The 13885-nt window shown below is 37.6% G+C and overlaps 2 protein-coding genes across 3 annotated transcripts in view; one reads left to right on the forward strand and one right to left on the reverse strand.

Moving 5' to 3' along the window:
* Positions 1–7809: 7809 nt before the first annotated feature.
* Positions 7810–8998, reverse strand: LOC126094628 (uncharacterized). The gene is made up of 3 exons (XM_049909111.1): positions 8704–8998; positions 8392–8619; positions 7810–8164 (listed from the first exon to the last, which is right to left on the reverse strand). Exons 1-3 carry the CDS (start codon positions 8854–8856, stop codon positions 8036–8038), a joined length of 510 nt encoding a protein of 169 aa, XP_049765068.1. The 5' UTR covers positions 8857–8998; the 3' UTR covers positions 7810–8035.
* Positions 8999–9096: 98 nt separating this feature from the next.
* LOC126094627 (FAST kinase domain-containing protein 1, mitochondrial) overlaps positions 9097–13885 on the forward strand; it is a 61277-nt gene continuing 56488 nt past the window's right edge. The window contains exon 1 of one of the 2 annotated variants that reach the window (XR_007521856.1): positions 9097–10199. Coding sequence is in view for 1 of the 2 variants with exons in the window: in XM_049909110.1 (XP_049765067.1) it covers positions 9353–10199 (847 nt within the window). In the remaining variant the exon portion in view is untranslated. The remainder of the gene's footprint in view (positions 10200–13885) is intronic. The other variant, XM_049909110.1, reaches the window with a different exon arrangement.

Raw genomic sequence — 13885 nt, forward strand, 5'->3', positions numbered from 1 at the left:
AAGGCAATTGCTATTGTTGTTCTCTCCCACAAGGACTTCACTGAGAAGATGCAGAACCTGCTAAATGATGACTCCTACATGGAGATCAATACTGACCCCACCTAAGAGCAGGGTGCTTCTCAAGGAATCGGATTTACTAGAGGGGGTTATTAAGAAATTCTCACCACCAGCACCTGTACTGCCACGACTTTATGGACTCCCGGACGTATATGAAGATGGGCTGCCATTACACACCGTATTCAGCAACATCAGAGCTTCTACATATTTAATGGCAACATACCTAAGAGAGATATTAAATCCTTATGAGAGTAAATCCCCATATAACATCCACAATTCTGTGGATTTTGTAAACTGTCTCAACAACTTCTGGCTGAAGAACTCAGATGTCATCTTGTTATTCATTAGGATGCCTCTAGGTGAGTCATTGGAATTCATTGGTCTGAAATTTAATGAGAAGATTGCTGTCCTTTTCAGGAATGTCCTAACCTCAACTTATCTTCTATTTAATGGAGAATACTATGAGCTAATGGAGGGAGTCCCACTGGGCAGCCCATTCTAAACAGTGGTCAAAAATTTATGTTTGAAGCATTGTGAGGAAGAGGCTCTGACATCATCCAAATGGAAATCCACCTCTTTTTCCAATATGTAGATGACACATTTGTCATATGGCACCATGGAAGGGACCAACTCCTTGACTTCCTTATACATCTGAACTCCATATATCCAAACGTCAAATTCACTATAGAGACCAAATAAGAAAGAAAGAAGACTACCATTTCTGGACATCATGATCAAGAGAAAACTGATGGCACCCTACGCCATGGTGCGTATTGGAAGAAAACACACACTGACCTATATTTGCATGCAGATAGCTTCCATTACCCTACACAGAGGAACAAGGTACTAAAAATACTAGTAGACAGGACACACACCTTCTCAGATGCAGAGGGGCTGCTCCAAGAACAGGAAAACCTCTGAAATGTGTTCCAAAAAGATGGATACTCAGAATGGGAGATTAAGTGAGCTCTTCATCCTAACACTATAGTACAACATGGGGAGATGAAAGACATCATTGAGGAAGAGGTAGGCACAGCCTGTATACTGTACACTGGCATGCTATTGGAAAAAGTTGGGCACGTGCTGAAAAAGCACCATGCAGGAACTGTCTTTTGCCCACCCAGTAAAACACAGACACTGTTGGGGAGCGTCACAGATGACTTCAGTTTGTGGAAGGCCAGGATATAGACGATTCTGTGCCAGCATGGCTAGACATATATTGGACAAACAGTGTACACCACCGATTATCGAATACCAGCGGCACACTTGACTAATGTACCTCAAAAAGCCGTTGGTTGCATACACACTTGTGGGCAAGGAAGGAATGGATTTCGTTGGAAGGGAATGTAAGTCAGCCACATGCCTTTAGGAGCTCTGTTTGTCAGTACACCAGATGGTGGCAACATGTCCGATATTGTGCTTGTTGGGCACTATGGACGGCCAGCACACCCATGGTCTGTTCAACCTCTGCTAATTATTTGAAAGAGCATGCTTTGCTATGCGTCTCATGATACATCCCATACATTTTAGCCTTACCCGTTAGACATAGACTGTCTGACTGCAGACTCATTCCATCTAACTAATTACTCAGTTTGGCTATGGCTAAAACATCATATATGAATACTACCAGTTCCTCTGTTATCTTTCTGGAGAAGGGTGTTATTAGGTTAGCGGCTGAAGGATCTATGGAGGAGGAGGGTACATTCACTAATGCCTTAATCTCATCTGAATGTGACTGTTACACACCTTGCAAAGTTTCTAGTTGCTTACTTAACTTATCATTACACAATTTCTGTTGACCCTTATCCCCTAACAATTTCGATAGTTGTATCAGATTGGCTAAAGTATCACTCATATTAGCTGAACATGTTTCTAGCACATTTGTGCAATTTATTACTACTTTTACATTCACAAGACAAATATTAAGAAAACACTTCCTGTTTTAAAAGCAATAGAAAAACGTAATAGACATAGTCGCAACCAAAACTCATACCAATAACCTTTACCAATCACTATATCTGATCGTTGCCCAGCGACTCTCAGTACAACTGTCTGCTGCACAACAATAATGCCTATGTGACAGATCTACAGGTGCTTCAATTGAGAAAAGTCACTTTCCATATTGTATACCAATATCCATGTCCAATCCCAGCCATAACAAAACAACAAAATGAAAAAGGCCCATAGCAAATGTTATTTGGAATCACCGCGTTATGGTCACACATGAGGCATGTGGATGCCATTCAAGAGATCAGATTGTTGCTGCTGGTGCTGTGATGTCCTCCCCTGGTTCATCAATCACTCCTGGAAAGCAGTGTCATATTGATGTCACCCAGAAACCACTTCTGATGCTAAATAGTTGGGGTGCCTGGCAGAGACGTCTCTACATTGTCAAGATGGTGACGGGGGCCCTGTAGAGCATCTTTCAGCTCTAATGTTAAGATTTATTGGTTCAGATTTACACTTCAGTGTCTGCTCATCAGCCTCAGCTAACACCTCATGCTAGTGAAATGGTGGAATTTCGATGGCCTCCTGTTGTTGGCTTGGCTCAGCTGGTTGCCAAGGCCGCTACTCCAGCAGGTCTGCTGAAGTTTCGCAGGCTGCCATTTGGTGGTCAGCAGGTGAAGTTGTACCATGAGAGTGCGCATCACGCTGCGTATAGCATCGTTAACTCCACCCTGGAAGATGATCGTGGTTCACAAAGACCCATCAGCTTATACTGCGCTGTCAGAAGTCATGTAGTTGGATGATCCTGGCCCCAATGGACAGGTAGGCCCTGGTGCCTAAACGTGCCTGCAGTGATGATCAGGAACAGCGGTACCGTATGGCCCTCTCACCCAGTGGTGGTGGTGATGTGAGTCTGGTAAGCACTATGAGATTGACTGGTGTTGGAAGATCCTCAGTCTCCCTGTCATTGATGTGATAAGCTGCAATCAACATGAAGCCCAATTATTGGCAAGTGTTTTATTTCAGACGCAACAACACAATTCAGAGACCTGCCAGTGTTGTTAAAAACCAGTAACAGCAGAATGAGAACTGACAACTAGTAAAGATGCACGCCACATTCCATTATAACCCCATGCCAATCTCCATAAATACCCCAGTTCTCCAGCTATCAATTCAGTCGGTAATTATGCAGTGACATGCATGCATTAGATGACCCAGCACTTCTCATAAACATGCTGTTTGCACTTCCTGAGAGAGCAACATCCAAGTAACCGTGACCTGCCAATAATTGGGCTTCATGTTGATTGCAGCTTATCACATCAATGACAGGGAGACTGAGGATCTTCCAACACCAGTCAATCTCGCAGTGCTTACCAGACTCACATCACCACCACCACCACTGGGTAAGAGGGCCATATGGTACTGCTGTTCCTGATCATCACTGCAGGCACTTTTAGGCACCAAGGCTATCAATATGCCTCTCTCTTGTGATTGGTATCAATGTATGTTCATGTATATGACCAACTCAGAGTGTCAATTGTTTCTTTCCAATGCATTGATATGCCACCGACTCTGCCTGGTGTCGCCTGTGGCTGTGCTAATGTGAAGTCCAGAAAAATTAATTTCCTACCCTTTTCTGCTCTGCATATTGTTGAATACCTTATATCTTTTAACTTCCTTCTTTGGAACAGATGAATGCTTCATCATCAGAGGAAGAACAAAACTTTTTTCCGAATGCTGATCCCTTCTAATTCCAAAATGCTCAAACTGGATGTGAAACATACAGGCGACTTTGTTAAGCAACAATCCCTAATTTAATAGGAAAATGTGCATTTTGAATCATATATAGGAACTCACACATCATTCCTTCTCTTTGATTGATGATTCACAAATTCAGCACAAGGTGTGATAAAAGTGTGTTCCAAGTCCCTTTACCTGGGATCATGGATAGTATTTTAAATTCTGAGTTCATGAACCCACACAGTTCTAAAACCGGTGTCAGGAATTTCAATAGACCCATCCAGCTATAACAAAGTCTGTGGTACACAAAACCAAAACTTGTCCATATAACTAATATTGAAAACAAAAATTTCAGCAATTTAGGTAAAACAAACCCCATAATACCTATTAATCACAGTACAATGTAATTACCAAATAAGAACAAAACCCAAAAAGTCAGAATAAATTGCATTTAACACCAATTCTGACATAAAAAAATACTATACAAAAATAAAAGCATAGAAACTTATCAACCAATACACCCAACACAGAAATCTAAAAATCAAGTGATAGCAAAAATACGTCATCAACACAATCTTTCAAACGGGCATCATAGACTTCTCAAACCAGGAACGCTTCTGGATAGAATGTCATATGTTGTTCACCGACAATACCACATATACTGGTCCCTGGACTGAGATGCAGCAACTTCGGTCAATATCCTACCTTTTCCACAAACCTAACACTTCACACATTTGGCGATTAAAGTGAATAACTATAGAGATTTATCATGGTCAACATGTTGTCCCCCATTACAGCCTTTAGGGACCTACTTGTGAACTTTATCATTTATTAATTTATCCTTTGATCCTGTTTAGAAATATATTGGATACATCAGTATACATTTACAATTACAGATAAAGGGAAAATTACAATTTGAGCACATATATTATTATTTTACAATAGATTTATACACAATTATGTATAATAATTAATGAAAACATAGGAAAAACAAAAACTTTAACACTAATTTAATTTACTAGACATAGTCAACTAATTTCAATTTCTGCTGCAGTACTAGGGTGCTGAAGAAACACAAGAAAATTTTCATGTTTACTTTCCACTGTTACAGTATACATAGCACAGTTCTAATGATATCGTTTCAGCACTGCAAATTCTTTTGAACTAGTCTCACAATATCCCCTTAACATTGGAGAAACATGCTGTTTTTAAGTTGTTTTGAAAACTGGTAGTGCTTTTATATGTTTTAAACTTCTTGGTAGTCTGTTGTATAATGAATGCCCTGCAGCCAGTTGTTGTTGGATACTGTTTATGTGATAGTCATCTTTGGCTCATGTGCTATAATTGTGTAATTCTCTTTTTAGCATTGGTGTACAATTTAGTTTGAGATACATGATAGTTTCAAATATACTGTCAAGATTTATATTCTTTCTGTTCATATGCACATTTGCTGCCCTGCCTCATGTTATTATACAGCACAATAAATGTAGGCTTACTATACACCCTGTTTTTTTAGTACTGTCCAGATAATGTCTGGTGTTGCAAAAATTTCCATCGCATTCTTAAATGTCCCATTATGTCTGGGCCTCTCTCCGAGCAAGCACTGAAGTCAATGGTCAGATGTGACTGCCATTACTACCACAACTTCTCACTTACTGTTTGTGATTTGGCAACACAATAGGAGCAAAGTGTTAATGATGTTTTTGGGAGTAAAGTAACTCATCTACATGTTCATCATTTCTCAATTCCTTCTTAGTCTGATCATTTACCAATGTGCAAAAGAAAGTCTGCGTTTAATGTTACCTTGCAATAGATATACCAATTTTTGAAACTGCATAATGACACTAACAATAAACATGTTTATTGCACACTATGTATTGCAAGATGTTCTGTCACACATAAAGGAAAGGGTGAAGTTAAAGACCACAGATAAACACAGGAGTGCTATTAATGCCACTACATCACAAAACATGAGCTTTCTTTTATAAAGCCAAGGATGGGAATTGTAACCTGGAGTCTGCTGTTAAAGAAGCTATGCTTTCATTCCACATAGCTAGATATGAAGTCAGTTTCAAAACATCTATAACAAAAAACTAAACATGGAATTAAATCAGCAATAAACACCACATTGTACTAATAATTCTAAACTTAAAAATGAATCTATTGCCCATAACTGCCAACATCAAAAGACTTGCTTCAAACTCTTCCGACATTATTCTCACAAACAGCCCTCCACAAGTCCAATGAATCACTAACACCACCCGAAAACAATTTAGGGACAAATATTTCACACTAGAGTGTGACACCACATACTCTCAACTCGCTGTCTGCAAACATAACCTATTTCCCATACTCCACACCGCAAAATGTCACACACCACCACGCTGTAAGGTCACTTATCACAGCAGACAGATTGAACTGCAAACTTCAGTTGAACACCTCCTCCCCCCCCCCAATCAAATTTGATGCAGAAGAAATTTTCATATGGCCATCTATCGCTCCGTGTGTTCTCTGGGCAATAAATTTTAGATTATAATGCATATGGTTTCATATGGCTGCCAGGTCTATACAACTTCATAACATTGTTAAGATCAAAAATGGCACACCCATTCTATGTAGTTTTTGTACAAGCAACATACATCAAAAATTAAACGTATGCCTGTATTCATTCTACTGTGAAGTGTTCAAATGTTGAGCAACTTGCATACATACTGACAGTAAACTAAACAGCTCCCTGCCCTATCCATACCTAATCCTATCTTACTTTGTATATTCTTTTTTCTGTAATGTATCTGACTTGTATGATACTGTAAAACTGAAAGGTGTAAGGACAATAAGTAAAGAAATAAAATAAGTATTGCCCAGAAATTCATCAAACACAAGGAGAGGAAGGGGAAACCTATGGTTTAAATTAGCACATCATTTAAGTTCTGGATTTATCACTTAAAAATAAGTGCAGTACTGGATTAATCAAAAAGATTAAATTCTTTCATTTATCACGTTCTTAGACTCCATTGTGAATATGGAACAAGTCAATGCATACCTCAAGCAATGAGAAGAAGCTGACAAACTAATCTAATGTAATTACTCATAACTGTATTGCTATATACTATTTGTGTTTACGCATGATCAAAGTGACACTCATTTCCACATTCCATAAATTGAACCTTCAGCAATGCAGAGTGAGTTAATGTATAGATTAGCAAAGAGAGAACTAAAGGCTGTACTGATAATAACTCCTGCTCAACTGCTACCAACTATTTGTGCTCACTCAAATAATTTTACTTACTATATTAATAGGAAAGCTGTTTAGAAACAAGTTGTTAAAGTAGGAAACAAGGCTCTACTTTGAAAAAAATCAGCTGTTCTCTGATATACCAGAAACTTTTGTTTACTTATTATCAGAAGCATAAATGTTATTTTTTTCACAAATTTCAATCATAAACTTTAGTTGCCCACTTCAATATTCCCTCCCCCACCAAATCAGTCTTCTGAAACACCACGAATTCCTCTTCGATCTTCGTGGCACTTACATCCAAAATACTCATTTACTTTGTTCGATATATTTCAATCTCTGTTTCCCCAACAATTTTCACCCTCCATCTAAATTTCTTAGTTGGGTAACTTGATCATAAGAAATGTGCATACCTATTACTGACAATGGCACTGGGGTGAGTTTTCTTTTTATATACACGTTAAACATATTTAAAATAAGGACAAATTACAACTGAAGCACCAGATTTTTTTCTATTCGCAATTTTTCTCACTAAAGGAGGGAACAAAAAATTATCCGGACATTCCCTAGAGTCTGCAGTACTTTTCAACATATTTTGCTCTTGCTGTACACAATGATAGTACGTTTCAGATGCATACATTTTCTGTTTTTCTTCCCAAAATATCTCCATGTCACAAATTTACTGCAACAAAATTAATTGCCATGAAAAACAGTCTCTCAAATTACTTTCATCTGCATTGTTGTCTAAGGAAGCGAAATTTTTGAGACAGACAGACGAGTACACAAAAGTTTAGATTATTTTGTGGGAATAAGAGTACTGAATATCATCATTTACATAAAATAACCTTTATTTCACACATTAAATGCTTCACTGCTTACAAAACTTCCAACAATGATTCATGCTTACAAATACAATTAAGGCCTTAACAAAACATCAATGAGATCAGTGTTCCTGTAAGCCACAAACCTCTCGACATTCATATCACTTTTGTTAATCTATCAGACTTTTCATGGGGTTACAATTAACTGCTGATCCTCTTCAAACAACATATAATATCAACGTCTCAACAACATATCCATATATGCACCAGATAAGAGATCAGTTTCTTCAACTCCTAATTTCCTCCTAATATCTTCAGCCACCGCTTGACCTTCTTCAATGCGCTGGTCTTCGGTAAGAACAACCTGTACAGTGAAGAGACACAATTAATAGTTTTTCAATAAACCTGCTCCGATACCTGAAAAATGATTGTTGTATTCGATTGTTTTCTTTGTTAAATGAAGTCTTCACAACTATTTGTTCCCTTATGTCTCTCAACATGATAGATGGCAGTTGAAAACTCGTTAAAAGTACTTTAATACTATAAACTGTCAAATGAAGCATTATATACTTAACACATTAAAAAACCAACCTCCAATTCCATAAATTTTCCTAAGCCAAAGACTTCATCAATGTGTATTCTTGTGTTACCCACAAGGTAAAGCCTTCGTGTTTTCTTTACACTTCCTTTAATTCCCAATGCTTGAGCCAATACTGGTCCTGGGTTCGTACCAGGTGGAAAATCAACTCTCGTGTACTCACATACTTTAGGTCCTTCAGTATCTGCTCTCTCGTAACATATTAACTGTGATGTTCCATCCTACAATGCAAACAACACAAAAAATGATGAATTATTTTTCTCGAAAGTAATAAGTGAACGCTAACTTACCGCTTAGTGAAATACCTCAAATTTTCTAAGTTTCAGTTTTCCTCGAGGCACATTATAAAACGTATCTTCCTGTTTTATAACTTCGCCTTTGGAGTTACTAAGCTGTTCTGCCCTCGAGATGAGTTCTGCGAGGTTCCTGACTTTTGCTTTTATCTCTACGTTCCTCATCTCACCGTGTAGTAGCCAACCACTCCACCCAATTAACAAAACACAGCGTAGCTCCCCACGCGAATAAGTAACAACTAACAAGCTGTTTATACAAACCGATCGCCGAACATAAGTTGTCACCAAGGAAATTCAAACGGAAAGAACCACGGAAGAGCTCTTCAGTCAACACATCATTGCAGATATTACACATGCAAAGATATTATAGCATGCAGAGACCGCTGTAAAGTGTAAACAGTTATTGTGTGAAGTGTGGTGTGCTCGTGGTGTTCCAAACATGGTGAAGGTGAAAAGTAAACAAAGCTGCGTTTCAGTGATGACATTCGCTCGATTGTTGTTCGAAATCGACTAGGATGTTACTTGTAAGAAGACTAACCAGTGTTATTTGAGGGATTCGCTGCGATGAGATAAATGTAGATCTAAGATACAACACTAGCAGAGACGAGAGCAGGGAACGAACTATATGTTGTTATTCACATGTATCACTTAAGAGATTTGTATGATGTGTGCATGGCAGAGGTTTGGTTCAACAATAATGGAAAGAAACATACGCCTGACATATAATTTACTCAATGAGAGATGTATGAGAATATGTGCCGTTCTGAGCACTGTAAAATCACCACATTGCCGAATTCACAGGGGTAACAATCAGACTGCAGTTGAAGTTATGAGCAAGAATGTTTCTCTTAGATATTTAGCACATTCTGCAGACACTGATGACAGCGAATCAGATGAATTTAGTGAACAGGATGATGATCCAGACTATGAAAAACTTAAGGAAATGAGTGAATCTTTGAGAAACTTCTTGTATCCAGATTCTGAAGACCCTCTGTTGCTCAAATTGAAGACCTGTATGTCAGTACAGGAAGTATTTAATATTATTAGACCCACAGAGCTTCAACTTACTTCCCAACATGTGAGCCAAGCTGTGTTAGTGCTGTGGGATCTGCAGAAAATATTTTACAGGGTGTATGCCAAAGAAGAAGACGAGGCTAAGTTTTACAACCCAGCAGTAGGCACATCAGACTCACTGAGACATTATATTAATGTTGTCAGTAATCATGAAGATTTTAAACATTTGATAGAGCTTGTAAATAGAACTTATATTCAAATGACACCTGATGCTGCAACATGTACATTACTGTATTTAAGAAAGATGGACGTACACTTGACACATCCAGTTATGCAAAATTTAGTAGCATATTGTGCTTCACTCATTGAGTCGTTATCAACACATTTCCCACTTACTGCCTTATCCAGGTTTACAGTGGCAGTTTATATACCAAATAGTATTTGGACATGCATGATTCTAAAAGAAGTTATTCCGCTCATTTACAGTGCACTAGGTAAGTCAAGAGTTTATATATAGGGATTTTTTCCTTCTATTTGCTGCTAATACCTATTTTGTTATTTAATGTAGATATCATTTGGTAGATGTCAATCAACTTTACAGCTGTTCCTATGTTTAAAGCAGTTATCTTACTGTATCCAGTATAGGGTACGTAGTCAATGAGCTGGTGATAAACTTACACAAATCTGCTGAGGGAACGTTGCCAAACATCTCCAAAGAATGGAAATGAACATTAACTGACCTGCCTCATAAGAAACGGCAGAAATCTACCCTAAACAAGTACAAAAGAATTTCTTTCCTTCCTATTCACTATAAAATTCATATCAAGGCTTCACTTAATAGCTTAGATAAACAAAAATACTGTCTTATTACGTAGGTAATATCAGGCAAGATCCAAAGAGGAGCTTATGTGTAGAACAAGTCCTAGATCTCAGTACCAAGTGTCAGACACAAATTCAAATTGTAGTGTCCAGAAAGTTGGCATAGGCTTATAAATCCATCAACAAACAAACATTGTATAATGTGTGCCTGTGAAAGTTTTCACAGCATGTCAGTGTGATAAAATCTTGATGGGTTTCTTGGTGTACAAGATCACAACTTGAGCATGACATTTTGTTTATATATTGACTTCTAGTGAAGTGACTTCAGCTGAAGATGGGAAAAAAGAGTGTAGCCTTTCTGAAATGTTGCACTCACACTATGATCTTATGTGGCAAGAAAGCTGTGACCATTGTGTTACATGTCAGAGGAATTTCTAATTGATAAAAAGACAAGGGGATCATCCAAACAACCGAAATCAACATCTAAAGTGAAATTTTGAAATAAAGGCTTGCGTTGGCTAAAGGAATGAATGGCCCCAATCACTTTTCAATTAAGTTGTAGGAAAACAAGCTTAAAAATGACAGATTGAAACTAAAAGCAAGAATATTGGCATGTGTTTAAAAAATAATTGATTCTCTAGCACTCTCTGATCACACTAAAATTCTCTGCTGCAGTATACTGCAAGCAGTCAGGTCTGTAGTGAACTCCATGAAGTAACAGCAAATGCTGGGCATTGATTTTCAATGAATGGTAAGTGAAAGTAACAGACCAGAAGTCAACAACAACCTTTGGTCACAAAATTGATGTATATCCGCAAACTGGAAGGTGCAATAACTTAGATGGCATCTTTTAACCAGCAGGGTTAAACTAGCTACATGGTCTGGACAGTTCAGAAAGTATTTACATAGGCAAACTGAAGAGTGAGCAGGCAAGTACCTACTCTCAGAACCCAGCTACATCACGAACAGTACCTACAGGCTCCTCCAGTAGCTTATAGCATCTCTTGTGCAGTGAGCATTTTAAATCATTGGTGACGTGGTGCTCAGACACTCCTGGTGGGTGTTTGTTGCATATTAGTTGGAAGAAAACACAGCCACACCAGTGGCCCATTAAAGAAACTGTTATTTGTGGGAACCTTGATGGCCCTGTTCAGGTGTTTGCTGACTTACTTATTCTGTATTATTTTGAAAGAACTTAAGGGGTAGCCTATTTTAGTCATTGTTGGCAAACTTGTTTATGGAACATTTGCAGGAAGAAGCCTTGCAGTCATCAATATATAAACAAACATGTTTTCTTTTTCCTGCTACCTGAATGGCATGTTTGCCATATAACCACTTGGTATACAAAAACTAAATAAGTTATTGCAATATATCCATTCATGCCATTGCAGTGTCCAGTTTGTTATGGAATTAGAGAGAGAAAGGACAGGTAAAATTCTTGTATGTCATTATTAAGTGAGGCAATATGGTTCAGCTGTCATTGTCCATCATGGAAACATGTGGTCTATATACTTTGGTGTGCAGAACATATGGCATTTCACAAAACTGGATATACCAGATTTCAAATTGAAAGGGAACTTATGTGTGAAGCTAATATGTGAAGAGAGTAAGAATAAAATCCAAAGCCAATGGCCTACTGTCTGATGCATACTTAAGAAATAACAAGCATGTGACATGCCCATTGGAAGCAATCAACCTATTCAGAAACACGAAAGATGACACATGCTTAGGAATTTGCAGCATTATGTTTCCATTTGCTATGTAGTATGTTGGCCGAACAACTATGGCAATGGAGGTCTAATACCTGCAGCACAAACAACATGTCACTGATACTGCCAAGTAACTTACCGGTTGCTTAACAGTGCTCACAGAATTTGGAGTTCCATGAACTGCAATGCAATAGGAATCATGGCATATATGCCTAGGTTAATGAGACAGCGCCCAGAGGTGACTGGGATTGGCAGGCTGAAAACTTTGTCAACAAAGATGGCATTTTCAACTTAATTATGGCCTGATTGTAAATAGTGAAAGAACATCAGTAGTTTCACATGAGCCCAGAAACAAGAGAACCAGCTCTTTGGGTGCTCATAATACACCTGCACACCAGCAAAATTAGAGCTCCTAGAGTTTTGTAATTTACTGCGTTTTTTTTTTTTTTTTTTTTTTTTTTTTTTTTTTTTTTTTTTTTTTTTTTTTTTTTTTTTTAATACCAAGTTCAAGCACTAATAATCTGTAGTCTGTTACTGTTGCACCACAGGATGTAGTATTTCATGCAAACTCTGTGTTTTATTTTATTGCTTGATGATATGCATGTTTGAAGTAGTAATATAGTACACAGGAAGTGAGACCAAAATTATTTATGCCCTTTGAATGTTCATTAATGACAGAGAGACATTGGAAAGATGGTATTACAATGGAAGCTGCAATAGTCATGTTGTTTGTACATGAGCATGAGATTGATGAGAAAGTGTCGTGTGGTAGCTCAAATCTGTAGATTTGGCTTTTTATTTATTTATTTTATTTTCTCTGAGGCTCACAGCATGGTAAACGTCTTGTAATGACATCTTAATAATGGTACTGAATCTGAATGCTGCTGTAATTGATCTAATTTTATTGCTGTAGATTATAAGGGTCAACGGGAGCATCCGATTACAACTTTCTGCTTTGGCCCTTGACGTAATAGTGTTGTGATGTGTGACTCACTATGGCACAGAGTGTTGGAGTTGGTTGTGTGTTGGTACTTACATCCGTATTGCATCATGGCACTCTCTCTGTCTTATAATCTTTATTGCTGCATAAGAATCTTCAATTGCAGCCTAATTTTATTTGTTAGTCATTTAATTTAATTTTCACTTATGATTGAGAAATATCAGCATAGGTCCTTTATGAATGGTATAAACTGTTGCAGTTTTGACAGCTATAATTGACAACTAATCCAACATAAAAAGATTATACTACCATGCCATAGATCATTATGGTAAATAGATGGATAATCAAACAAATTATAATTGATTGTCAGTTGTAGCTGTCAGAACTACAACAGTACATACCATCAATAAAAGACCTAAGCTGACATTTTTTAACAACAGCAGTCAGAAGTGAAACTTACATTAAATGATTAACAGATAAAATTATGATTAGATTAGATTAGATTTTTTTTTAGATTAGATTTACTTTCATTCCAATTGATCCGTAGTGAGGAGGTCCTCCAGGATGTGGAACATGTCAGAAAAACAACAATACATGACAAATATTTACAACTAAAACAAATAAGCTAATGTACCATTCCACAGGTCCCAAGTGGAATGATCGTCATTTTTTAATGAACACTATATGAAAGTCATTTTACAAATACTAATGC

The sequence above is a fragment of the Schistocerca cancellata genome, chromosome 8 (assembly GCF_023864275.1).
Source record: "Schistocerca cancellata isolate TAMUIC-IGC-003103 chromosome 8, iqSchCanc2.1, whole genome shotgun sequence".
In the NCBI taxonomy this organism is placed as follows: Eukaryota; Metazoa; Arthropoda; class Insecta; order Orthoptera; family Acrididae; genus Schistocerca; species Schistocerca cancellata.